A 24,008-nucleotide genomic window follows, 5' to 3' on the forward strand; every position below is an offset into this window, starting at 1 on the left:
TGGAGGTCTGGCAGAAGAAGGAGGCGTATCTGGATATGAGGGTATGGTAGGAGAAGGAACGCTCTCCGGATATTGAGCAGCCATGGCAGGAGAAGGGGGTGTCTCCGGGTATGGTATCTCATCATGAGCGAGAGATCCTTCATCTCCTTCCCGCTCCAGATAATCCTGGTCCTCATAATCCCCATAACTCCCTGGCATCGGCGAACCTGGAGCTTGATCGTAGTAGTCTGCTGCTGCACCATTTTCAGACGCATCATCAGCAGCCCGAACACTGGGCTCTCGCGGTGGTGAAGCCTCACGCCCATGAGGTTCCTTCTCAGGGACAGGTGGGGGCCGGCTGGGAGGTGCATACCAGTCGTGCGCTACTGGAGCAATTGGGGGTGTACGATTGGGAGGAGTATTGGCTCGGATAGGTCTGCTCGGCTGTCTTGGAGCCGGTGGAGGAGGATATTCCGGAGCAGTAGGAGGCTGAGAAGCCCGCGCAACTGGCGTTGATTGAAAAGTGGGAGTCCCACTAGATGTAGGAGGCTGAACACGGATCTCAGGAATCGGCGAGCTTCGGTTTTCCTTCCTGTCTTCCTCTTGTCGTCGTTTCTCACGATGCTCGTGTTCAAGTCGCTTCTCGTACTCACGTCGGCGCTCGTCTTGTTCACGACGATGAGGCTCCCTAGCTTCTGTTTCCGCAGCAGTTGGTTTCCATTCATCGCCCCGTGTCTTTTCAGGGTACCGTTCGGCCCACCTTACTCTCTCTGGCTCGCTCTTTCGTATCTTCCCCCTCTCTCTCCTTTCGCCTTCCCTTGATCTGTCACTACAATCCTTCGCATCCGTCTTCATCTTCTCCCTCTCTTTCCTTTCCCCTTCTCGGAGTCTGTCACTGTAACTCTTCGTATCCGTCTTCTTCTTCCACATCCCATCAAGGACGTTCTCCAACGCACCTTTGGTACGGTGGCCGGCTTCATGCTCGGCTTTGATGTGCCTATAGGTGGCCATGATGTGATCCCCGAGGCCCATGGCTATGCCCCCTTTGCTCTTGTACTCGGGTAAGCTGCCAAAGGGTGTACCGTCTGGCCCTTTCTGCTGCCTTGTTGGAGATCGGGATGCGCCTACGCGGCCTGGGCTAGCATCCGCTTGCTTGGTACGTGAACGGTCACGCCTATGGGAGCTTGGGTGCCTCTCAGACTTTCGACGATGAGATCGATGGGGAGTACGATGTCTGTCATGTTTGGCTCGGTGTGTTTCCTTGCGTCCACGAGATCGCTCCCTCGAGCGATCCTTTGACGATTTCCTCCCTGAACGATCTGGAGTTGGGTCTCTTCTTCCAGATGGATGATTTTTCCCCCGTCCATGGGATCGCGATCGGGGACGAGGCTCAGGAGCCAAATCTTCCCATGAAGTTTGATAGCCACTGCCACCACTTCCTGGTCGATCCCCTTCTCCACGCAATGGAGTGTCTGGCTTCCGATGTTCATCATGCAAAGTACCTGCTGGCCCAGCACCACCCGTCATATGATATTCTGAATCGTCGTTCTGAGCAGGCTCGATGACTGGGTCGCGGACGTCACTGCGCCGGCGAGATCTCGAGCGTCTATCGCGGGATCTGGATCGTTCATGACGGCGTCTTCCACGCTCTTCATCCATCGATCTAGAACGGTGACGACGGTGTCGATGCCTGACACTAGATCCATGACCATGTTCATCACCGCGCCTATGCCTACGGTGCCTCCTATGCCCATCCTTCCCACTCTCGTCCATACCGTTTCCCTTCTTATGTCTCCTGTGCTTCCCTTCTTCTTTCCCCTTCCCCTTATCTTCTTTCCCCTTCCCCTTCTCTTCTGTTGCCTTCTCCTCTTTGTAGCTGCGATACAACTTCACACCCTCAACCACAGCTTCGATGACCAATTTTGCACCACTTTTCTCGTGACGTTCGGAGACCAGGTCCTGGACTTTTCCTTGAACTTGCTTGCGGTACGCGTCGTTGTCAGGCATTGGTAGTGCTCAGGTTGCGCGTGCGGGTACATAGTCGGAAGTGAGTAAGTTGGGTTATGAAGGGAAAGCATGTGAAGCGGAAGGGTTGTGAATGTGATGATCATGGGCTGAAGTGGCAGCGAGCGGACGCCGCTGCTGGGAGTGGTTTGGGATATGGAATGGAGTGCTGGGCTAGCAAACACGGTGAATGTGTGAAGATGATGTGGCGTGAACATGCACTGAACGAACGGGTTTCTGTCATGGAGGCAAGTGCAAATGCGAACGAGACCGAGGTCCATTAGCCAGCATTCAGGATAAACACACCGATGCTCGATCTGCGGAGTAAGGGAATCGAAAGCGCTGAAGAATTGAGAAAGGGGTAGAGTTGATCTTATTAGAATTACGATATTGAAGCAGAAGTGGACTTCCCAGAGCTTAGCTCGTCGATTTCTGCTCGAATGTATTGTTGTGTCGTTCTCTGTAGGCGCGTAATCGCATGCATCGCAGTCGTCGTGTTAGGAGTGTGCCAGAAAGACAGTCCAGGTCCGCATGTTAGCCAAGTCCGAATGCCAAAACGCCGTTGGTATGCAGCCCATATCCATGTCCCTCAAGCCGTCTATGCTCCTTGTTCCCATCAAGATCATCCTCGTCCCTGATTTCACAGTATTACCACCCCCATTGCCATGCCCGTCCATCTTCCTATGCGTGCACCTACTCCTTCTTCTTCGCTTCGCCCTTCTTCACCCTGACGCCCTTGCCTCTGAAGTCGTTGGCGTCTAACGCATCTGTCTTCCCCAAGCCAAGGTCTTCAGCCTCCTTCTCCAATTGTTGCTTCTGTTTCTTTGCGGCCGCGTTGAGCAGGTATGGTCGGATGAGGAGGTATGCGCCCACGATAGCGATGATGCGAACCCAGCGCTGGGCGGTCATCTCTTCGAAAGACTTGATCGAGTTGTTGACCAGACGGTCCTTCCACTCGACCACGTTGTCAAGTACGTAGTCCATCTTGGGTATGTGATGTGTGTATTCGCGATTGTAGTTTTGTTGCGCAGTAGTGTAGAAGAGCGACGTCGGGGTGCGATTACGGCTTCGTTGGAGGGTGACGCGAGAGAAGTGTTCGGTGACTTTTGCGATAGACTGATGCGTGTGGAATTGTGCGTGAAAGGCGATGTTGGCGAGGAAGTAATTGCGCGCAATAACAATAAATCACTCAAGCGTGGACCCCCAGGTGGCAGAACCCTGGGCGGTGACTTTCTCCCCGGTCATCACCGAGGCCCCGCTATTGGCCCGCGTTAGGCGCGTCGCGTCACTCGTCTGGCCGGCAATTACACGCGATTGAAGTTCAACCACGCGGCGATATGGCGTCAAACGATGATGCCAAAGCAGAGCGCGAAGAGGTAGAGAACTTGTTGTCTGAATTGATGATGAGATCGGGCTGACAATATGCACAGCGGCTCAAGTCAGCCCTCTGGTACTCAATCGGCCAGTTCGTTGACGAGAAGACGTTGGAGAACGATCTGAATGCAACACCTCAGTTCATCGGCGCGCTTACTGAGCTTGTATATACTCAAATCGGTACGAACCACCTCGAGTCCTTGGATACTACCCAGACTACAGGGTGCTGACGCCGTCACAGCAAACACAGCCCGCGACCTCGAAGTCTTCTCCAAACACGCCGGACGCAATACAATCAATACAGACGACGTATTGCTACTTGGGAGGCGAAATGAACAACTGCAAGGCTTGCTGGAGAAGGAGCTCGAGGATATCAGAGCAGCCGAGGGCAGACGGGCAGACGGACAGCCAGTTGCTCGCGCACAGCCAGCCGCAGCAGGGAAGAAGCGAGGTAGGCCTGCTGGTACTGGCAAGGGCAAGGCGAAAGCCTGAATATACTCGGGGAAGTATGTATGGACATGCCTGAATGGTCATTGCGCTCGGAGTTTTGGAGTTGTGGTATGATACCCTCGAGCACGCCTAGTGGAGGCATGCTCTGCACGTACATCTCGTGCAAACAATTATGATCGGACATTTTACGAGCCAACAACCAAAACTACAATAGTCATGCTCAACTACTTACTTTGTCGGTGGTTGAAACTACTCGGTGCGGCCAGTATGACACCTCAAGGCTAGCCCCTGCATCCGAGGGAAAGCGCTGGTACGCCAATCGTTCGTCAGCACGCCGCGCCTTCCAAACCCGTCGTCCCCAGGCTTCTTCTCACCACCACTGCATTCACCGAGATGTATTATTTAGTCGTGGAAACGATACACATGCGCACGAAAACGATGAAACATTTGCTAACGACTCTTTCCGTAGGCTAATTGCAATAGATCATTGTTTGTGGATGCCACGCTGTTCATCAGATGCAGTGCCTTTATCTGCATTGTCCGCACTTGAATTGCTGCAGCAGTCAAGCTCCGCGTTGTTTCCTTGTTATAATCACTAAAAGGCCGGTCCTCTTTCTTGTCGCACTTACAGATCTTCCAAATATCCGCCTCCACCATGGACGCCCAAAACCGACCAACGTCATTAGACCTGGCTTCCACCGAATTGGGGAGCTTGCCTTCGCCAGCTCCAACATACAGCTCTACGTTCCTTTCGTACACCGCTCCTCATACGCCCCAAAACGCCAATTTTGGTTCAGCACCAAAAGGTGGCGCCTCAAACAACCCCTACCATCAAGCCACGCATGAGTCGCCTTCTTCGATCCCGCGTTACAGCAAAGCAGCTTCAAAGGAGATGGAGGAAGCTCAGGTCAAGCCCGACTACCAGGACACAAACCACCCCCACTTTGCGCAGTCTTTAGGACCGGGTTTCCTAACCTCACTGCCTGCACGGAGTCGAATGCCGCGAAAATGCATCCTTGTGCCGTGGGTACTTTTCGCCATTTTCTTCCTCATAACGCTGTGGTTCATTTCGATCTTAGCTGGCGCACGGTTCCTCTCCATCATCCATCCGACATTGCCAGTTTCTACAGTGCAGGAGATTCATATCTACGTCAATGGAGAAGTGCTTCAAGGGAGCGTCTCTGTTCCTACTAGAACTCTCGCATTGCCCGCGGACACTGTTACTTCCACTGCAAATACTCCAAGCCCAACGGCACCAATATCCGAACCAATACCTGACACGGGCAAGGAAATGGACGGTCTTTCTACGGTGCTTGAAGGACGCACCGTACCAGCGCCTACAGGTTTCATCTTCAAAAGACGAGCCCCATGAGGAAGACATTTTCTCCGACTGAGGTGCTGCCCCACTCCAGGCGCCAGAGCAGCGCGTCATGAAGTGCAGCCTCATCAAAGGTAGTGAACTGTAGATTGCTTTTGCAATGAAAGTCGTTCACATGATTCATACGCATTCTCAAGCACATGTTACTTCATTTTTTTCAAACCACCGACTACTGCATCAACGCAGTCTCGTGAAATTTCTCCGGATATCACACAACCCGTCAGCTGCGTCTACGGGCTTCGGCAACAAGAACACCGAAGTTTTCATGTTCATCGCGACTCGCTGCAGGATCGTGTTCCCAGCGAACCGCTCTCGCAGTGTTTTGAAACATGCGGCTGCACAGTTGAAACGGATTCGCTAACCCAAAGTAGCGAGACTGGAAACGCTCGCTTCCCAGCTTCTCCACCACCATGCCCACCCAATCTCGGATGGTGCCTGTCGCATAAACAAGCATCGCGGACAACGCCCAAAAAGGGCAGACTAGCACTTCATCTAGATGTACTGCTGGCGTGTCGCTTCTTGGCATCTGTCAAGGCGATGTCGTTCCCGTTGCCAGTGGCTGGGATAGCGTGAACGGGTGTCATGGAGGATTCCAGGCGGTTTGTCCTGATCTCCGGGACTATTAATCTCATGCCAGGCGCCTAAGACAGGGAATAGATCTGCGTGGGGTGAGTACAAAAGCTGCCGTCGTCCTGACTTCTCCAGCTCATCATTCCATCAGGCCAGTCCTTTCTTGCACAACACTCGTTCCGGTTTTTGCCAACTTCATTCTTTACACTACATTCATTTCGTGATCAGGCATCACTAGCATATCTTTGCATATCCAGTCACTGTACATATCATACCGACGACACAACTTTGAAACTTCAAGATGTTCACCAAGGCCGTTTTCACCAGCGCTCTCCTCTCCGCCGTCTCGGCTCACCAGAACCTTCACCAGCTCTGGGTCAACGATGTCACCCCCGGTTACCAGGTCGGCATCCGGATGCCACCTTCCAACAGCCCCGTCACCGACGTAACCAGCGACGACATTGTTTGCAACGTTGGCGGCTCCAAGGTCCCCTCCGGTGTCGAGACCGTTGCTGCCGCTGAGGGTGACACAATCAAGGTCCAATGGGACCAGTCCGGCCACCCAGGTCCTATCACCCACATGCTCTACGGACCCGTCGACGATGCTGCCCAGGCTACCGGTATCGGTGCCGGATGGTTCAAGATTGACGAGCTCGACCAAGTCGGCGGCAAGTGGGCCAACGAGATCATGGGGGAGAACAACATGACCCACGAGTTTGCTCTTCCTACCGGTCTTGCTAGCGGTGAGTACCTCCTCCGTTCGGAGATGCTGGCTCTCCACAGCGCCCAGACCGTCGGCGGTGCTCAGTTCTACATTGGCTGCATGCAGCTCAAGATCACTGGTACCGGCAGCGAGGGCTCATGCACACCTACCATTGAGCTCCCCGGCGCCTACAAGGCTGAGGATAAGAACATCTACATCCCCGACATCTACAACGGCTTCGACGCGACCACCTACAAGGCTCCTGGTGGCGCCGTTGCTTCCTGCGGCGGTGCCGGTGGTGCTAAGCCATCTGCTCCTGCTGCTAACTCGACCGTCCCTGTCTCTTCTCCCGCCGCCGCCGCCTCTTCTGTCGCCGCCTCTTCTGTCGTCGTTGCCGAGACCAGCGCCGCCGCTCTCCCTACCCTCGCTCCTGCCCGCCCCTCGATGAACGCTACCATCCCCAGCGCTGCCCCCGAGGCCCCCACCACCTTCGCTACTCTCGTCAAGCCTTCTGCCGGTATCGCTGCCCCCACCGGCGCTGTTCCCTCCGGAACTGCTGGTGCTGCTAAGCTTTGGTACCAGTGCGGTGGCCAGGGATGGACTGGCCCGACTGCCTGCGAGGGCACTGCCAAGTGCGTCAAGCAGAACGACTTCTACTCCCAGTGCCTCGCCTAAGGGAGAGCTTCTGAGATAAAAATGGCTATGAGATTAATCGGGGAGAAAGAGATGAACTGGAAACTTTGATTGGAGACACCTTCTTGATGTTCATGTATATACCTTGACTTTGCAATTCTACTTCACATTACTTATTGTTCAAACCCTTTTCTGAAGCATGCGTGACGTAGACCCCCCGTGGCACGGATTTGCTGACGTGAAGCAGAGATGGCGGGCTGAGACGCGGCCGTTGCACAAGAGGAAGGAGCGTCATCAACAGGTGGCCGGACGGGAAGGAACAAAGGAAACTTCTTTCTTGTTCGAGAACGTCGGACGTCCGGCCCCTGAGTGACGTCTTGCCATGGGTTGATTCTTTTGCAGTCGCGGACGATCAGGTCGAAAACCAAAAATAGTGCCGAATGCCTGTCGCGTGTGGGAGAAGGCTCGATTCGCAGGGCGGGCGGAGGACGAACAAGCGGCGGCGTTAGTGCATGTTTCAGATTAACCTTATGTATGGCAGGCCATGGTGAGCTGTTTGTACCACCACGGCGCGCCGTGTGAACAGCTGGCCTGGCGGTGCGGCTGCATATGCACAGCAGCCAGGCATGAAGGGGGCGACGTCATGCAGCGTGTCAGAGTCTGAACTGTCACGGACTTCGTCTTCCATGGCCGGCCGTTGTTGGTGACGGACGGGGGTGGAGGTGTCGCTGTGGCTCCTCAGTGGCTTCCCCGAAGTTCAAGGCCGCGGCCAGGGTGCCAGGGTCGTGCTCCACTCTCTCTAATTCACCAACCCACGTCGCTGTCCCGCTCCTAATTCCCCATCACCACCACAACACCGCCGCGCCTCCCGACTTGTGCCCCGACGCCCGAGCCATACTACGTCTTAATCTCTATTCTCTACACACGCCCACGCTACACGTTCCGCACGTCGACGGCAGCTGCCTTTCAAGATACCCTCGACCGACCCGCAGTAGCCTACACCGCCAACCCTTGCAAATATGGCGGACAAGACCGAAAGACCCACGAGCTCACACAGTTCCGACAAAGACGGCGTAAGCAATGCCTGTTTGAATCTGGCGGCAGCGGAGAGCCTCAGTGTGCGAGTTTGCTAACACGCGTGCGGCGGTGTAGGACGACTTCGAAGACGCTTCTGAGATTACCCCTCGCCCCGACTCACACTCCGAACGATCGCAGTCACGGTCACGCTCCCTCCTACAGCGAGAGTCTTCCAACTCCACCGTACAAGCCGGCAAACCAGTCTCGCCCAACCCTGCAGTGCCAAAACTGCCCAAAGAGGAGAGCGACGACAGCGAGGAGGATGACGACGATGATGACGACGACGAGGATGAGGACGAAGATGACAGCGACGAGTCAGAGAGCGAACCCGAAATCGTCAAAAAGCCTACCGAGACTGCACCGGCAGCCAAGTCACCACTCTTGACTGGACACAGGGTCTCAGTCACCTCAGACATGGACGACGTGTCGTTGGATAGTGGTGAGTACACCCACTCTGTTTGGCATAATCTAGGGCTATGTGATGTGTGCATGCTCGGCGAATCATGCTTCAAAAGCGAGGGCGCCCCGCATTCATTCACTCCATAGCCACAAATGCGTCATGCGCGAATGCATGCTGAGCGCAGAACCTGAGCTGACTCCCTACAGAAGGCTCCAAGGCTGCCGGCATACTCCCCAAACTCCCACCGCGAGACTCTCGAGACTCCACAAGCTCCGCAAGTGGCCTACAAGGCCTTTCCGGCACGATGGCACCCGTAAAATTCCCCCCTCCACCCGCACCGCCCGCTGTACAAGAGAAAGAGAAACCCGCGCCAGCACCGACGACCAGGAAGCTCACAGGCCCTTTTGCGTGGCTTTCGAGGAATAGTTCCAGCAAGAAGCCAGAGTCTCCACCCACAACTACAACAACTGCCGAGCGACGTCATACTGGGGCATCTATTGCAACCATCGGCAGCAATCCTGAGCTCACTTTGAGCAGGATCGAAGACGAAGGAGACATGGGCTCCAAGAACAGATCAAGCCAGGGCAGCCTGCGAGATCGCTTCAAGATTCTGCGGATGAGGGAAGAAGCGGGCATAACACTGGATGACACAACCGGAGAAGGCAGTCCAGCAGCAGCATTAGCATCACCAGGCCTCGGTCTCGGCATTGCCAGCCCCACCCCTCTAGCTGAGGAAGAGCCAGGAAGTCCTCCAGCGCTCGCAAAGCAGCCTACAATAAATCCCAAGTTGGCCCCCGGTACCGCTTCTGGTTTCGCCGCTGGTCCGGCAGGAGATGCGGCTGAGCCTGTCGACTGGGATCTATGGCAGTCAGTGGTCAATGAGGGCCCAGCCGCAATCGCGCGTACCAGCTCCGAAGAACTGAACCGCGCCATCGCCAGCGGTATTCCTCAAGTCATCCGTGGTGTTATTTGGCAAGTGCTGGCGCAAAGTAAAAGCGAAGAGCTGGAGAGCATGTACAGAGAGCTAGTTGCTCGTGGAACAGACAAAGAATATATGAGCGTCAGGAACAGCACTGTCAGCACCGGTCAAGCTAGTGCGAACGGAAAGGACTCTGTTGCTTCTTCCTCGTCTTCTGTACATTCCGACTACTCGAGCCCGGCCACAACAGCTGCTAGCACAACTGCACCATTAGGCTCGCCATCACTTACCTCGGACGAGGATCCCATCAAGGTACAAGCGAGGCTTGCGGCGGAAAAGAAGCAGAACGCAGTCACCATCTCGAAATTAGAGAAGGTCATCAAGCGCGATCTCGGAGCCCGAACGAGCTACTCCAAGTACCTCATGGCAGCTGGGCTACAAGACGGTCTCTTTGGCATCTGCAAAGCCTATGCTCTGTACGATGACGCTGTTGGTTACGCTCAAGGCATGAACTTTATCGCTATGCCTCTGCTCTTCAACGTAAGTTATCACCCTTGTGATGATCGTCGCTCCCACTAACTTCGGTAGATGCCTGAGGAAGAAGCATTCAGTCTTTTCGTTACGCTCATGAACAAATATCGTCTGCGCGACCTCTTTGTGGCTGATATGGCTGGACTCCATCTGCATCTTTACCAGTTCGAACGCCTTTTGGAAGATTTGGAGCCCGCTCTCTACTGCCACCTTCGCCGAAGAGAGGTCAAGCCTCAGCTTTACGCAACGCAATGGTTCCTTACGTTGTTTGCATACCGATTCCCGCTACAGCTCGTCTTGCGCATCTACGACCTAATACTCAGCGAGGGTCTTGAGTCTGCGATCTTGAAGTTCGGCATTGTACTGATGCAAAAGAACGCCGAAACGCTGCTGGGTATGAAGGACATGTCTACCCTGACCCAATTCCTCAAAGAGCGGCTATTCGATGTCTACATTGACAAGGCTCCGTCAGCCAACTCCATTCTCGAGAATGGCTTCTTCGGTTCGACGGCCGGTATTGACAAGGAAATCTACCGCGCCGATACTCTCGTCAAGGATGCGGTTTCTGTCAAGATCACGCCAGAGATGCTCAAGCAATACACTGCTGAGTGGAAAGAACAGCAACGCGTAGAGAAGGAGCGCGAGACTGAACTTCATGGACTGAAAGACAAGGTCACGCATCTGGAACAGAAGGTCCGGTCTCTAGAGCATCGTGCTGAACAGTCCGACATGGAACATGTCCAGGTCGCTTCTGAGCTCATCAAGACCAAGGTCGAGAATGAAAACTTCGCTGAAGAAAACGAAACTTTGAAGACCAAGGTCTTGGAACTACAGAAGATCGTCGACACCCAACCTGCCGAGGTTGAAGCACGGCTGAAGAGTGAAATGGAGACTGTCATGCAAAAGAACATTGTCGTCCACAACGAGAACCGCAACTTAGAAGACTCGATGGCCGAGATGGAGAAGGAGTTGGTCGATGTCAAGATGCAATGGGCTACAGTAAGTTGCAACCCAGTTCGATGTTGGGCACTGCTAACCAGTCTTCTAGATCAACGAAGAGCACGAAGCGCTCAAGCAAAAGTGGAACAACATTTCGCAGATGATGAAGTAAGCCCGATAGTGGGCTCATTCTTGCATCAAAGGCATCGGATTGACTTGCATACAGCACGCAAGCGCCGCCACCCGTTGGGGATCAGATCTATTCTGTCGCGTCGATCGCCCCTTAATTCGTTTCTAATGTCTATATACATGTCCGCCCCGCACGATACCACTTCTTGCGGGGCCTTGTTGCGCGTTATGCTTTGGCATCATCAGTTTCGCATCACTATCTATACCTGTAGCTTGATGGGACGGATGGAGATGCCTTCACTTGGATACGATCAGAATTGGACAGCTCGCATGGCATGGAAGCAAGGTGTTTAGGAAAGTGGCGATTGAATAAGCATACGTCTATCTCTATAGACTCATGGAAGGTGTTTCTCGCTGTGTCTCGTTGGCTTGTAGTATCTTATGACGGAAGCCTAGTTGGTTAGATCATCAATAGAAGCACGAAATGATTCAGCAGATGTGTACATGCTTGCTGCCAACGAACGTCATTTTACTACATATATCGTTCGTGCAGCTTTTAACCTACCATCGTTGTCATTTGCTACGCAAGCTGTGGCCTTCCAAGCACAGCACAGTATCAGTCCATGCCGCATCGGGAAGCCACAGTGAAGCACTAGTCTTCGCTTATCTTATCGTGAACCCTGCAGGAAAAAGTTACCCAACCCCACAGTCATTCTGCAACTCAGATCGACGACGATACAATCGCAATTGAAAATGGCCGAACAAGCGACAGAAGAAGATATCCTCCTCGCCAAGCGCATCATCTCGGCGGCAGAGCGTCACGATGTGCCGGCGTTGACCGTCCTGCTCAAAGATGGCTCGGCAAACGTGCAAGACCCCACAGCAACAGTATCAACATCACCACTGCACGCAGCAATCGCAGCATGCGGCAAAGCTGAAGACGGAAAGGAGGCAGGCGATGCCGCTATCCAAACTGTAGAGACTCTCCTTCAAAACGGCGCCATCTGGAACGACCTCAACAAAGAAGACGAGACACCAGGATGCATTGCCCTCCGCTTAGGCCAAAAGAAGATTTACGAAATGATGGTCGAAGCCGGTGTTCGCGCTGAGATCCTCTTCGCCCGCCTGGAAGCCCTCGGCATGGGCGACAACGACGTGGAGGAAGCATTCGAAGAAGACACCACCGAGCAACCCGCCGCCAAGAAGCAAAAGGTCTCTGCCGAAGACGCCAAAGCCGTGGAACAAGTTGTCGAGGAGAAGGTCCTCGACGACGTCTCCCTAGACAACAAAGCATACCTGAAATCCCAACTCCGCTACAAGCCGGGTATCCTGCTTGACGAATCCGACAACGCCGTCATGATGGACTGGGAAACGCAAATCATGCAACGCCACGCCGAGACTCTAATTCCCAAATCTGGTCTTCGCACTATGAACGTAGGTCACGGGATGGGTATCGTAGACACAGCCATCCTCACGCATGACCCCGCGGAGCACCACATCATCGAAGCGCACCCGCAAGTGCACCAGCGGCTGCGTGAGCAAGGCTGGTACGACAAGCCCAATGTCAAGATCCACGAAGGGAGGTGGCAAGATATCCTGCCCAAGTTGGTGGAGCAGGGCGTTGTGCTAGATGCGATCTACTACGATACATTTGCCGAGGATTACAAGGCGCTCAAGGAGTTCTTCGCGGAGTATGTGGTTGCGCTTTTGGCCAAGGATGGAAAGTTCGGGTGGTATAACGGTCTGGGGGCTGATCGCCAGATCTGCTATGATGTTTATACCAAGGTTGCTGAGATGGATCTGTATGAGGCGGGCTTTGATACGCAGTGGGAGGATATCGATGTGCCCAAGGGACTGCATGGGAGTGATCAGTGGGAGGGAACTAGAAGGCCGTACTGGACGATTGATGTTTACAGGTTGCCTGTCAACACTTTCGTTAAGTAGATGGCGGGTAGGATGAGAGTGGACACGTTTATTACACAGCACGTCAAGCCCTACGAGAACACGAACCAAAAGTACTGCAATGATGAATGACGCAATGAAGTGTATGTCTAGCAACTACCTTATTGTCTTCATCCCTGCGATCCAACACTGTCCCACAGTCGGCCTGGTCGTGCACCGACGCACAATATCAAACCCAGAAACAGCAATGCCCTTACTTCATGCAAGGAAAACGTTGAACAACCTGGAACCTAGGTTGACCTTAGGTCTTCTACTTTGCCCAACTATAACTCAGTGTAGTCTGCTGACCTGTTCAGGTTATATGTAGTATAACGTGGGTTGTTGTTCCTGGGGCGAATTCGCAGGCAACGATGTACATCATGTAGCCCTACTAAGCTCCGGGTGCGTCGTCGTTGACGGCTTCGTCGGAAGTGGGAGGCTGGCTGACTATGGCTGGGACATCTTGTTGGGCAGCTTCTTCGTTGGCCGGGACGACTTGGATGTTGGAGCCGGCGAAGTCATAGAATTCATTTTGGTCCGCGGGAAAAGCTCCTGCCACTTCTGGGGGGTTCTGGACGTTTGGTATAGCACGGGTAATCTGCAATTCTCCGTTTGCATCGAGAATGTACCTTGGGTCATGGACTCCCGCTTCACCTGGCAGGAAGTCATCGACAGCGGGTCCATGTGCTGCGTTTATGTCCTCGTCGTCGCCGCGCTCTGCATCGTCTTCACCGTTATTTTCCCCCTCCTCGTCGCCATCCTCACCATCCTCACCATCATCTTGCGGGTGTGGAGTCGGAGGCGGAGGATGAGGATTGAACTGATCGAACAAAATGCCCTGGTTCTCGAACAACTCGATGCGATGCTGATCCAAAGCGTCTTCGCGAGGCCCGTGAGGAAGCATATTGACAATAGCGCGTTGGTCAGGAGTCAGATGCTGCAGGACTTCCCACTCAGGATCATTCTGCGCATCAGCCTCCTCCTCGTCATCTTCATCGTCATCATCAGCCTGACGCTGCGCCTCGTCTAGTGCACGAGCACGCAAGATTTCTTGACGACGAGTAAGACCTTCACGACTGAGGCCACTATCACGGTGGAAGCCGTCCTGGTTATATCCTTCCTCGTCGTACTCCGCGGGTCCGTATTGCGGGCAGCCGTGCATTCCAGGCCAATTCTCGCCGCAGATGTAACAGAATGAGTTGCCGCACTCGCAGGTAATGTGATTGCATGCCTCGGCCAACTCCACGGTTGCGCCGCAGACAAAGCACTCTTGGTAGCCCTTCTCGTTTGCAGTCTGCTTGAACTTCTTGTCGTCTTCGTTCTGGTCGCACTTGTGGTTTTGGGTTCCCTGGTCGAGCAACGTCCTGCACTTGACACAGGTCAACTTTCCGCACTCTTCGGCCTCGCAGATGGCATATGTGATTTTCGATTCGGGGTCTTCGACGTGGTTTCCGGGGGGTAGAAATTTTGCGCAAGCTGGATTTGCGCAGTATGTTCGGAACCTGTTCAAATGTTAGCTCCATTGAAATCTGTTGCTCGCACGTCGACCTGATCAGCTTTTTCTCTCTTCTAGGACTTACTTTGCCAGGATTGTGTACTCGCCCTGCTGTTTCACCTGGTACGCCCAAGAAACCTCCCACGGCAGATAGTCCTCATATTCGTCTAACACAAACATGACATCGCAGCACTGCGGCGGGTATAGACTCTCGTTGTTTGTCGCATTCTCGAAAAAGCTAGCGAGATCGTCGGCGCAGACCAAATGGCGGCGGCATGGAGCTTCGATAAGTAGTTCGCTTTCGCTCTCCTCTGTGCCGCAGATTACACAGCTCTTAGACATAATGGCTGATGTGGTTAGAGTATGGTGTAGATTCCTATCAGTTGAAGAGGGCTGCGAAGGTGATCGTTCGAGCGCCGTGGTAGAGTGGTAGAGTGAGTTCGGTACCGAGCGCGAAATAGTTCAGGCGTGTGGAGATTATGTAGAAACAAGGCAGCAAGTGGTGTGTGAGGCGGGTGACTTATTCACAAGGGCAAAATTTACGCCAAAGTTGAAGTGAATGCCGACAGACTTGGACCCGGCTAGCTAGCCCTGAATGCGGTGTGAAGGAAGCCTTGTACCTCTTCACATGTCCTGACAACACAACGACCGATCAGTCCGATCGCAGTTAATGACCGTTGAGTTGAAGACAGACGGCATCCACAAAATGGCGAAAAAAACCCGGTTCCTTTATTGCTGTATGATATACGAGAGAAAGATGACTCGACAAAACTTGCGCAAAAGGGAAGTAGAATGTAAGTTGATGAAAGCTAGCTTAAACACATGATAAACACAGCAGCTCACTGAGAAGACATAGGAGGGAGGTGCATCCCGATACTAACGCTCGATATGCCCATAGCGGAAAAGCTGCAGGCAGCCATCAGGCGGGCGCAGGGTTCGACTCGCAAAGCCATGTGTGCAGCCTGGCATAGACCCACAAATTGCGGTGGCTTAATATCCAGGCTGAGTCGAATGATGAAGAGTCCGGTGTGGCATCAGGAATATGTGGTGAATGAAGGTTCCAGACATCGTGACGCGACGTCACGTGGAGCTTTAGCCGCGGGCGGCCTCATCGTGCACGGACGCACAACATCGGATCCAGAGACAGCGATGCCCTTACCTGCCTCCTTCCAATGCACAACGACACATCTACGCCACATCCTGTGTTGCTCAATCGCAACATTTGTTGAGTTGCCGCATCTAAATCAGCCTAAAAGCCCCTCTCCGGATCAATCGCTCTGGTCTTTGGTAACATCGCTGAACGGATCGATGAGTGGAGGGATTTGGGAAAAGTTCATAAGCTCTTGATTTGGGTGAAGCCCAGGACAATAAGTGGTATGTACAAGAATATTAAACTACACGACTCTCCTACGCACGGCACATACGTCCGTCTTTGCTGACCTTCCAGGCCTCACTACCAACACCCTTGAGGATGTAGAGAACATCCTTGGGATCGTACTTCTTCTTGATGTCCTTCAGCTTGTCGTAGTTCTTGCCAAAGAAAGTCTCCTTCCAGTTCGGCTGCTGGAAATCTGCTTCATTCAGATATGAGCCACTGCCAGGTGTGATGGCTTCAATCTTAGGCATGAGCTCGTTGGTCATCTTCTGCTGAGCTGCCTCCATGGTGGCCCAAGGAGCGGTAGAATCCCAGTTTGTGATAAGCTGCAGCTGAATCATGGCGTCTCTCCATGCGGGTAGTACGCCATTGTCGGCGACTCCAGCGGGCTTCTTGTAGTTTGCTGAGCTACCAGCAAGCAAGACGCCTTCTGCGGCAAGCTCTTGGTAGACCTTGACAAGGTCGGCGGTCTTGTTCTCGACCACAGTTCGGGGAATCAGACGGCCACCAAACTGGTATCGGTTGACTTCGTATGCGCCGCGTGGAAGAGGGCCCATGTAGCGATCGAAGTGGTCGCGGTAAGACAGCTCGCTGTAGACGATTGGGGGCGTGATACCGAGATCTGTAAGAGCTTTGGCATAAGGCGCAAGCACAACGTCCTTGACGTAGGCAGCTGTTGAGTCCCAGACGGTGACGGGCTTGATCACAATGTACTGAGTGCTGACCAAGAAGACAACCATAGCACCAGCGTCGATCATCGCCGGCAAGAGCTCAATCAGCTTGGCAGTTGCTGCGGCGTACTTCTCGGGGGTGGTGGACGAGGCGAGAAGCTGCATAGCAGCACCACCAACCTGCTTGGCCGGGTATGCTCGCACAGTCAATGAGAGGACGATAGCATATGTGCCACCACCACCTCCGCTGAGAGCCCAGTAAAGGTCGGCGTTCTCGGTTGCTGAAGCAGTGAGCATCTTGCCCTCAGCAGTCACGACCTCGAAGGACAAGGTCTGATCAGCAGCAAGCCCGAACTCAGTGCTGAGCACCGAGTGTCCACCACCTTGGGTAAACCCTCCTGCTAGACCAACAGTAGCGCATTCACCAGACACCACACTCATGCCTTGCTTGTGCACTGCCTCGAGCAACTCGTTGCCCATCACTCCAGCGCCAACGGTGACCGACGGGCCAGTGTAGTGCTCATCGGACCAGTCGCCGAAGGCGATGTTCTTGAGACTTTGGGTCCAGATGGCTAGAGCGCCGGCTCCGGTAGATCTTCCAAGGAAATCATGCCCAGTGTTCCGCACTACCACACGAATTTTCCGAGCTTTGGCGAACTCAAGAGCAGAGACGACATCCTCAGCCTCGGTAGCTTTGACAGAGTACGAAACGTAGTTGCCCAGAGTGCACGGGATGCTCCTATCGGAGAATGGATCGCAGCTCTGATTGGCAAAGTACGACTGCATTATCGAGTGGGAAGACGGGGTGCTGCCAAGAGTATTAGAGTTCTACCCCAACATGTAAACGGAGCTCTTGCACTTACTGTATCAGCGGGTTGAGCCATGATGACTTCAATGCGTCGCAAGCGTCGGCATCGTATGTCGGATCGTGACACGGGGAGCCAATTGGGACAGTGGCTACGAGCTTCCCGTTCACGGTCGAGTTCAGTGTCGACCACGCGTTATCGGATGGCCAGTCGGCATCGCTTGGCAGACGGTAACAATCCTGGGCGCTTCCAAAGCGAGCAAGGAGTAGGGCTCCAAAGAGCGCAGCGTTGTCGATGAGCCTCATCTTGTCTTGAAAGTGCTTGATGGCAGTGATGAATACCAAGAGCCTTGTCCCGACCCTCATATATAGCCATTGTTCCCCTTACTATCGTTTTCGCATTGCCACATGCTATTCTTCTCATCTCGGAGACCATCTCAAAGAAGAAGACTTAGAATATGTCTGCTTCCTCTGTAGGTTACAACGCCGACAGTGTCCACTTGAGACATTGTGCCACATGCCGATATCAATGCAAGGAATAGCCATGCACTGGGCTGGAAGCCGGCGAAAACCTCGTGCGGGAATCGATGGCCGCACGCGAGAATGACTTACTGCAGGGCAGAGTGGGCCAACCGATGAATGGGGGATTCGCCGGGTGGCCTAACGCTTGGGGGTGGACCCTCAACGACGGATTGCTCGCTAGGATTGAGCTTCATGAAACCGTGGGATTCGTCCTCAGGCGACACAGTGTGGCGCCAGGAACCGGCGGGCGTGCAGATCTTGGCGGGCATTCGTCGTCTTGGAACGTTCGGAGGGAACCTCATTTCGGCAGCCGTGCAGCGAACGAGATGTCTAGGTGCGCACTGAGCAGCTGTTATCGCTCCACGTGCTCGCCCGCCTCCAGACCTCTGCCATTGCGCCATGCTCATCATCGCCCTTTCTGTCACATATTCGAAAGTCTAAAATTATCCTCCGTTGGTCATGGATGGTGGACGTTGTTGTTCAGGTTTTACCGTGGTTTTCGGTTGGCGTTTGTGGCGTTCGTAAGCCCATGACACACCGGACCGCACCCCACATTGCGCTGCACCGGCCTGAACAAGGCAAGACCCCTTTCTGGATGACATGCCGCCATCTCTGAAGGATGCTAGGTTCCGACCGTATATGCGCCAGCACTTCTTAACAAAGTTTGCGCTATTGGAATGCCATGGTCGGGTAGGCTTCTGCAGTCGGCACTTCATACCAATGACGGCAGCCACCATGGTAGCTACGACTCGCGGGTTTCAGTCCTGGACCTTACAAGAGACGCACTATAAACCGCACGAGGGATCCCTGCGTTCATCATATTCGAGGATCACCTTCCGTTTAGAGGCGGAAGATAAATGGTGGAACCTGTCCCGCTGTCGCTTTACATGAGACCTCCGCGATATCCTACGCACCCGTTACAAACTCGGGGGTCTGCCCATCTGTCTTCAACATTCGGATTGTCTTGCGCAAACGTGGCGTGAGAGCATCGATATGGCCTCTTTCATTCGCACATGCATGCTGTTGTGGCTCGTTACCATCTCCATGGTACATGCAGCACAGCAGCCTGCCCTGTCAAAGCTTCCCGCATGTGCTGTAAGTACCTTGCAGCCCAACTTCTTAACATTTCGCTCACCCTTGCAGCAACTGTGCCTCTTGAACGCTTTCGGTACGAACACCTGTTCTCCAACAGATCAAGCATGTATTTGCACGAACGATGTCTTCCAAAATAACGTAACGCTGTGTGTGAGCGCCAGCTGCACCATCCCTGAAGCTCTTGGTACTTGCACCTATCCCGACGGAAGAGAACAAGAGGCTGACGAACATGAAGTTACGCGCAACATCAGCCTGACCACCTGCGGAGCCCCGGTACGGGATCGCGGACAAAGCTATGTGCTGCTGTCAAACGTCATGGTATGCATAGCTGCAGCCTTCGTTGCGATGCGTTTCACCTTCAAGGGCACCGTGTCGAGGATGGACTTTGGCTACGACGACTGGTGCGTGCTGGCGACACTCATAGCCGCTATACCCAGTGCCGTCATCACTGTTTTTGGCACTGTGAAGAATGGACTTGGCCAAGATCTCTGGACCCTGACACCGACGGAGATCACTCAGATGCTGCAATATTTCTATATTATGGCCTGGCTCTACTTCACGCAGCTTATGCTGTTGAAACTCACGCTACTGTTCTTCTACATCCGCGTGTTCCCCAGCAAAGGCGTTCAACGACTACTATGGGGTACAATCGTCTTCACCATACTCTGGGGTGTCGCCTTCATCATCGTCGCGATATTTCAATGCCAGCCCATCCAGTACTTCTGGACAAAGTGGGATGGCATGCACGAAGGTACTTGTCTCGAAATCAACGCCATCACTGCATCGAACGCGGCCATATCCATCGCCTTGGACTTCTGGATCCTGGGTGTACCTCTTTGGCAGCTTTGGGGCTTGAAGCTACACTGGAAGAAGAAGGTCGGTGTAGCGCTTATGTTCTGCGTTGGTACCTTCGTCACCGTCGTCAGCATCCTGCGTTTACAAGCCTTGGTTCACTTTGCCGCTTCATCGAACGTAAGCTGGGAGTTCTACGACGTCTCGATGTGGAGCACGATTGAAATCTGCGTCGGCATCATGTGGTAAGTTCTATACTCGTACTCGTATATCGCATCTATTAACGTTCCTACCAGCGCCTGCCTCCCAACCCTCCGTCTTCTCCTGGTCAGACTCTTCCCCATTCTGGGCGGCTCATCGGCACGCAGCCGTCAATACTACAACTACGGCAGCAACAACGAACTCAGGAACGTCAGTCAAAAACACAAGTCGTACAACTTGAACACGGCTATATCGAGCCCTCGTTCAGAGTCGTTCGATACGAAAGTGGAAGATGGCATCAGAGTCAAGACATCATATCACGTAAAGCACAGCCATAGTCAAGGAGACACGGATGAGGCTAGCTTGGTTAGCTATGAGGGAAAGCAGAGGCCAAGGTAGTTTTGCTCGACATAGTAATGATGATGAGTATTTTGCACCACCTCACGTTCCCCGCATGAACACATGTTACCTAGGTACTTTGACGACTGCGTCTGCCGGTGCTGAAACCTATTTGAGACGAACTTTACCTTCAAACAGCCACTTGCCAAACGTAACTTTCCACACGCGTGGTAACTGCCGTGATCGACAGGTGCTGAAGCACCCACCTCTCGCGATTTCGGTTGACCCATCAGAGGGTAACGCAGATCACCGGAGTATCACCGACATCCTCGTGGAAGATCACACTAGTTCCACGTGTCGGCGATCTCTGTCCGCGATTGCGACAAGGTCTAAACGTCGAACGGTCGATGGCCTTATTCATTACACCATCTAAGTATTGCGACAATTTTCATCACGGCGAGAGGTTCCGTAGATAGCGTCTCTCAGGCACCCCTTCAAGTGCTGCCGCCCCCACAACACGAATCATCCCGTATCCGCAATGATGGCAAACCCGGCCGAGCTGCGACGAGCTTTCGCGGTGGAATAAGACCGACGAGTCGTAAGTCTGCGATAGTTTGTGGTACGGCAGAGCTACGGGTCCGATGTGGGCCCGATCTCTGGGTACCTAGGTAGCCGATTGTCGGCTGTGCGCAGATGGAGGCTGTTAGCAACGACTACTTACTGCTAGCGATGGCACTTGTCTTCTGGAAGAAATACTAGTCGAGGGGAGGATTACTCGAATTTAGCCTGGTTCATTTTCAACGTACACCACCGTATCGGCCGACTTACCAAGTTTTGTGGCTGATGGCACGTGCCCTGGAATTACGTTGCAGTGGCTGAAGTGGCCTTGGTGATGTCGCATCCAACGAGCAAGGCGCTTGCCGACGTTGCGCTCACAATCTCGGATCGAATGAAGACTTTGCGCTGCGAAAGCTGGAAACACGAAGATGCAAAACCCAGTCTCTGGCGTACCTAGTGCCGGGTGAGAATGTCGTCATCAACGTCGCAGCAGTGATTGTGCAATGCATTGTGTCTTTGAATAACGCCGAAAGTTTGCGCGCACGCATGCATGTCCTCAACCCGCACATCTAGCAATTGCGACTTGTCACGATGTGTCGGGCGATCAAGTGTGATAGCCTCACGCGTAGGTCCAACTCGCCTACACTACCTAGGTAAGTGTTCGAAGTAACACGTTTCACGTGTCAACCAAACTTCATAACGCAGCTAAAGAACTTACAGGAAACTGCCGAAAGCATGTATCGCATGTCGGTATTACAGCGAGCCTAAGAGGGAAATCTTATCGGCTCCTACTTAGTGCGGTTCCCGCTCTCACATGACCTCGGGATTAAGAAATTGACTTTAACGACTGCTCCTCGACGCAGATCTCGCTGTATACGAACGCGACACTTTAGTAAAATCCTCAAAACTGAGCCCGCACTACAATTTGCAAATCGTGAAGATCGTGCTAGCAATCCAATGTCAGTAGTGCCGGCACATGTCTTATGGTGCAGTTCACAGGAATTCGCAATGACGTGGAAAGAGCGAGCACAATAATGGACGGTAACGGGCAACTTTCCGAAAAGAAGTGATGAAAATTCGAGTTTGGACCCGTTTGGGACTCCTGGAGGAAACGATGCACGTAGGTCCTTCGCAAAGCCGGACAAGAGAGTGGTCTCAGAGGCAACGGCCTTTCGCAATACTGATGTTCTCACAATGTCATCGCCGTTGCCTCGACCCAGCTTGTGTACTTCATCATGTAGTACCAAGTCGCTTCAATCGTCGTGGCAAGAGAACTGCTGATCAGAGTAGATTATCATCATCATATTATTCCTAGATACATATGATAAACCACCTGGTTTCAGTGGGCGGGATAGGGCTGCACTCACCTCAGCTTTATCGGACGGCCTTGTGCAGCTTTTGCAGCTTCTGTCTCTCACCTTGACCATGTATATCATGATCCAGGGCTTCATTCCTGGTGGCTTAGTGCTGCTCTCAAACCAAACCTCTCCAGATACAACACGCTCACCTTCAACAAAATGGCTCCATTGCGCACGCCAGAACAGCACCAAATGCTACCTACTATGGGTTCTTCTCTTGCTGTTCGTCATGGGGTACAGTCTACTCGTCCGACAGCCATCGCTCACGAGCTTGTATGTACCTATATTCCACGCAACCAGCCCCGATCAACAGGGCTGATATCACACAGAACAAAACCTTCTTGGATATTCGCACCACTGCTGCAGTCTACAACGGGCATCTTTCAAAGATGCGTGATCAAATACAAGATCTGACAGCCGAACACACCATAGTATTCGCACAGAAGGACGCAGCTATCGTGGAGCTGAAGCGCGAAGTCGACGAAGTGAGGACTCAGAACACAGAACTCTTATGCGATCTTCACCAAGAGAGTAACAATCGGAAACTAGCAGTCGTGTGTGCCGAAAACCTCACAAGACAGAATGACATTAAAGGCAGGGAAGTTATCACGCTCAACAGTAGGGTTGCCGAGCTCGAGAATGAGTTGGCTCAAGAGAAAGCCAAGCACATTGCGGACAAAGGTGCGAACGAGAAGTTGCGTAGCATCACAGAACAGTGCGCCGAGATTGCAAGGCTTGTGGGCGAACATCCGTAGATGGATATCCACTCGTGGATGGACAAAAGCGAGGTGCGACTTACAAACTCAGATGCTGAGTACAAGGTTATGTTCAAAAGCGGAGATCACATGCATACGAGTTGGTCGGCGTACCTAGGTAGTTTGAAGCTCCAATCTCACCTTCACTTTTGCCTCCGCGATCATACCGCCATTGCAGACCCCGTCCACTCTGTTTGCAGCATCTCAACCTAACTTCTACCTTCCACTAGAGCTGCAGCCTAAACATGATCTCTTGTACCTCGTCTCCCGACAATATCGCAATCTCCCGAAGAATGTCGAATAAACCTTGGAGCGCTCGCTCTCGCATGTGCAATGGTAACGACAAGACAAAACAATCGCGGTCGCAATCCATCGTTTCGAGAGCTTTTCCCCCGTCGCAATATCCGCCAACCTACATCGACAAGCACCGTAAGTGAATGCCATAAAACATAGAAGAAGCATGCTGATATGCTACAAGCTGCATTCTACAGCGCACGCTGCCGCCGCGAGGTCTTCACTTACCGCGTTGATCAAAGACCTCAGGGCGCAGGAGCAAGACGTTCTCAGTCTGAGCAGCGCGCTCGATAAAGAGCGTTTGGAGCATGAGAAGCATATTGAAGACCTGGAAACAACTCACGCGAAAGAGCTTGCGACTGTTCACGAGAACTACGATCGTCAACTTGCGCAGATCGAAGTGCGTCACAGCGAAGAGCTCACGCGCGTCAAGTTGTGGTGTGTGATGAACCAACCAAGGCCGAACGAATTATCACGGGTTCGCGAAAGACAGCGGAGGTCAGCATTGGAAGCTGAGGTGGAGAAGACAAAAGAAAAGGCGGAGATGCGACATAGTTGGCAAGATGCTAGAATCCAGGAACTGGAGCGTGAGAACGACCAAGTCAAGCACCAACTGGCAAACTTGCAAAGGGATTCACAATGGAAGAACTGGATGAAGACGATAATGTCATAATGCCTGCCCGTCCTCCCGGCGAGTGCCGACTCAAACCCCCGAAGGGGT

General features: G+C 53.2%; 11 protein-coding genes across 11 annotated transcripts; 7 read left to right on the forward strand and 4 right to left on the reverse strand.

Annotated features, from left to right (window-relative positions):
* Positions 1-362: 362 nt before the first annotated feature.
* Positions 363-1,220, reverse strand: J4E79_002661 (uncharacterized protein; the record flags this gene model as incomplete). The annotated part of the gene is made up of 3 exons (XM_049351559.1): positions 363-485; positions 535-1,045; positions 1,108-1,220. 3 exons carry the CDS (start codon positions 1,218-1,220, stop codon positions 363-365), a joined length of 747 nt encoding a protein of 248 aa, XP_049214197.1.
* Positions 1,221-2,676: 1,456 nt separating this feature from the next.
* On the reverse strand, positions 2,677-2,967 carry J4E79_002662 (uncharacterized protein; the record flags this gene model as incomplete). The annotated part of the gene is made up of 1 exon (XM_049351560.1): positions 2,677-2,967. The coding sequence occupies one exon, from the start codon at positions 2,965-2,967 to the stop codon at positions 2,677-2,679; it is 291 nt and encodes a 96-aa protein (XP_049214198.1).
* Positions 2,968-3,320: 353 nt separating this feature from the next.
* On the forward strand, positions 3,321-3,849 carry J4E79_002663 (uncharacterized protein; the record flags this gene model as incomplete). Its single annotated transcript, XM_049351561.1, has 3 exons — positions 3,321-3,359; positions 3,414-3,537; positions 3,599-3,849. The coding sequence occupies 3 exons, from the start codon at positions 3,321-3,323 to the stop codon at positions 3,847-3,849; spliced, it is 414 nt and encodes a 137-aa protein (XP_049214199.1).
* A 2,207-nt stretch (positions 3,850-6,056) lies between these two features.
* J4E79_002664 (uncharacterized protein) lies at positions 6,057-7,133 on the forward strand (the record flags this gene model as incomplete). The annotated part of the gene is made up of 1 exon (XM_049351562.1): positions 6,057-7,133. One exon carries the CDS (start codon positions 6,057-6,059, stop codon positions 7,131-7,133), a length of 1,077 nt encoding a protein of 358 aa, XP_049214200.1.
* Positions 7,134-8,110: 977 nt separating this feature from the next.
* On the forward strand, positions 8,111-11,129 carry J4E79_002665 (uncharacterized protein; the record flags this gene model as incomplete). Its single annotated transcript, XM_049351563.1, has 5 exons — positions 8,111-8,164; positions 8,244-8,607; positions 8,775-10,027; positions 10,076-11,017; positions 11,067-11,129. The coding sequence occupies 5 exons, from the start codon at positions 8,111-8,113 to the stop codon at positions 11,127-11,129; spliced, it is 2,676 nt and encodes an 891-aa protein (XP_049214201.1).
* Positions 11,130-11,839: 710 nt separating this feature from the next.
* On the forward strand, positions 11,840-13,030 carry J4E79_002666 (uncharacterized protein; the record flags this gene model as incomplete). Its single annotated transcript, XM_049351564.1, has 1 exon — positions 11,840-13,030. One exon carries the CDS (start codon positions 11,840-11,842, stop codon positions 13,028-13,030), a length of 1,191 nt encoding a protein of 396 aa, XP_049214202.1.
* A 388-nt stretch (positions 13,031-13,418) lies between these two features.
* Positions 13,419-14,864, reverse strand: J4E79_002667 (uncharacterized protein; the record flags this gene model as incomplete). The annotated part of the gene is made up of 2 exons (XM_049351565.1): positions 13,419-14,529; positions 14,608-14,864. The coding sequence occupies 2 exons, from the start codon at positions 14,862-14,864 to the stop codon at positions 13,419-13,421; spliced, it is 1,368 nt and encodes a 455-aa protein (XP_049214203.1).
* Positions 14,865-15,929: 1,065 nt separating this feature from the next.
* Positions 15,930-17,679, reverse strand: J4E79_002668 (uncharacterized protein; the record flags this gene model as incomplete). The annotated part of the gene is made up of 2 exons (XM_049351566.1): positions 15,930-17,376; positions 17,432-17,679. 2 exons carry the CDS (start codon positions 17,677-17,679, stop codon positions 15,930-15,932), a joined length of 1,695 nt encoding a protein of 564 aa, XP_049214204.1.
* Positions 17,680-19,305: 1,626 nt separating this feature from the next.
* On the forward strand, positions 19,306-20,382 carry J4E79_002669 (uncharacterized protein; the record flags this gene model as incomplete). The annotated part of the gene is made up of 2 exons (XM_049351567.1): positions 19,306-20,027; positions 20,079-20,382. The coding sequence occupies 2 exons, from the start codon at positions 19,306-19,308 to the stop codon at positions 20,380-20,382; spliced, it is 1,026 nt and encodes a 341-aa protein (XP_049214205.1).
* Positions 20,383-22,467: 2,085 nt separating this feature from the next.
* J4E79_002670 (uncharacterized protein) lies at positions 22,468-22,993 on the forward strand (the record flags this gene model as incomplete). The annotated part of the gene is made up of 2 exons (XM_049351568.1): positions 22,468-22,511; positions 22,552-22,993. 2 exons carry the CDS (start codon positions 22,468-22,470, stop codon positions 22,991-22,993), a joined length of 486 nt encoding a protein of 161 aa, XP_049214206.1.
* Positions 22,994-23,286: 293 nt separating this feature from the next.
* J4E79_002671 (uncharacterized protein) lies at positions 23,287-23,960 on the forward strand (the record flags this gene model as incomplete). The annotated part of the gene is made up of 2 exons (XM_049351569.1): positions 23,287-23,422; positions 23,485-23,960. 2 exons carry the CDS (start codon positions 23,287-23,289, stop codon positions 23,958-23,960), a joined length of 612 nt encoding a protein of 203 aa, XP_049214207.1.
* Between the last annotated feature and the right edge of the window lie 48 nt (positions 23,961-24,008).

Source organism: Alternaria viburni (genome assembly GCF_023758015.1).
Source record: "Alternaria viburni strain BMP 2772 chromosome Unknown scaffold_4, whole genome shotgun sequence".
Classification (NCBI taxonomy): Eukaryota; Fungi; Ascomycota; class Dothideomycetes; order Pleosporales; family Pleosporaceae; genus Alternaria; species Alternaria viburni.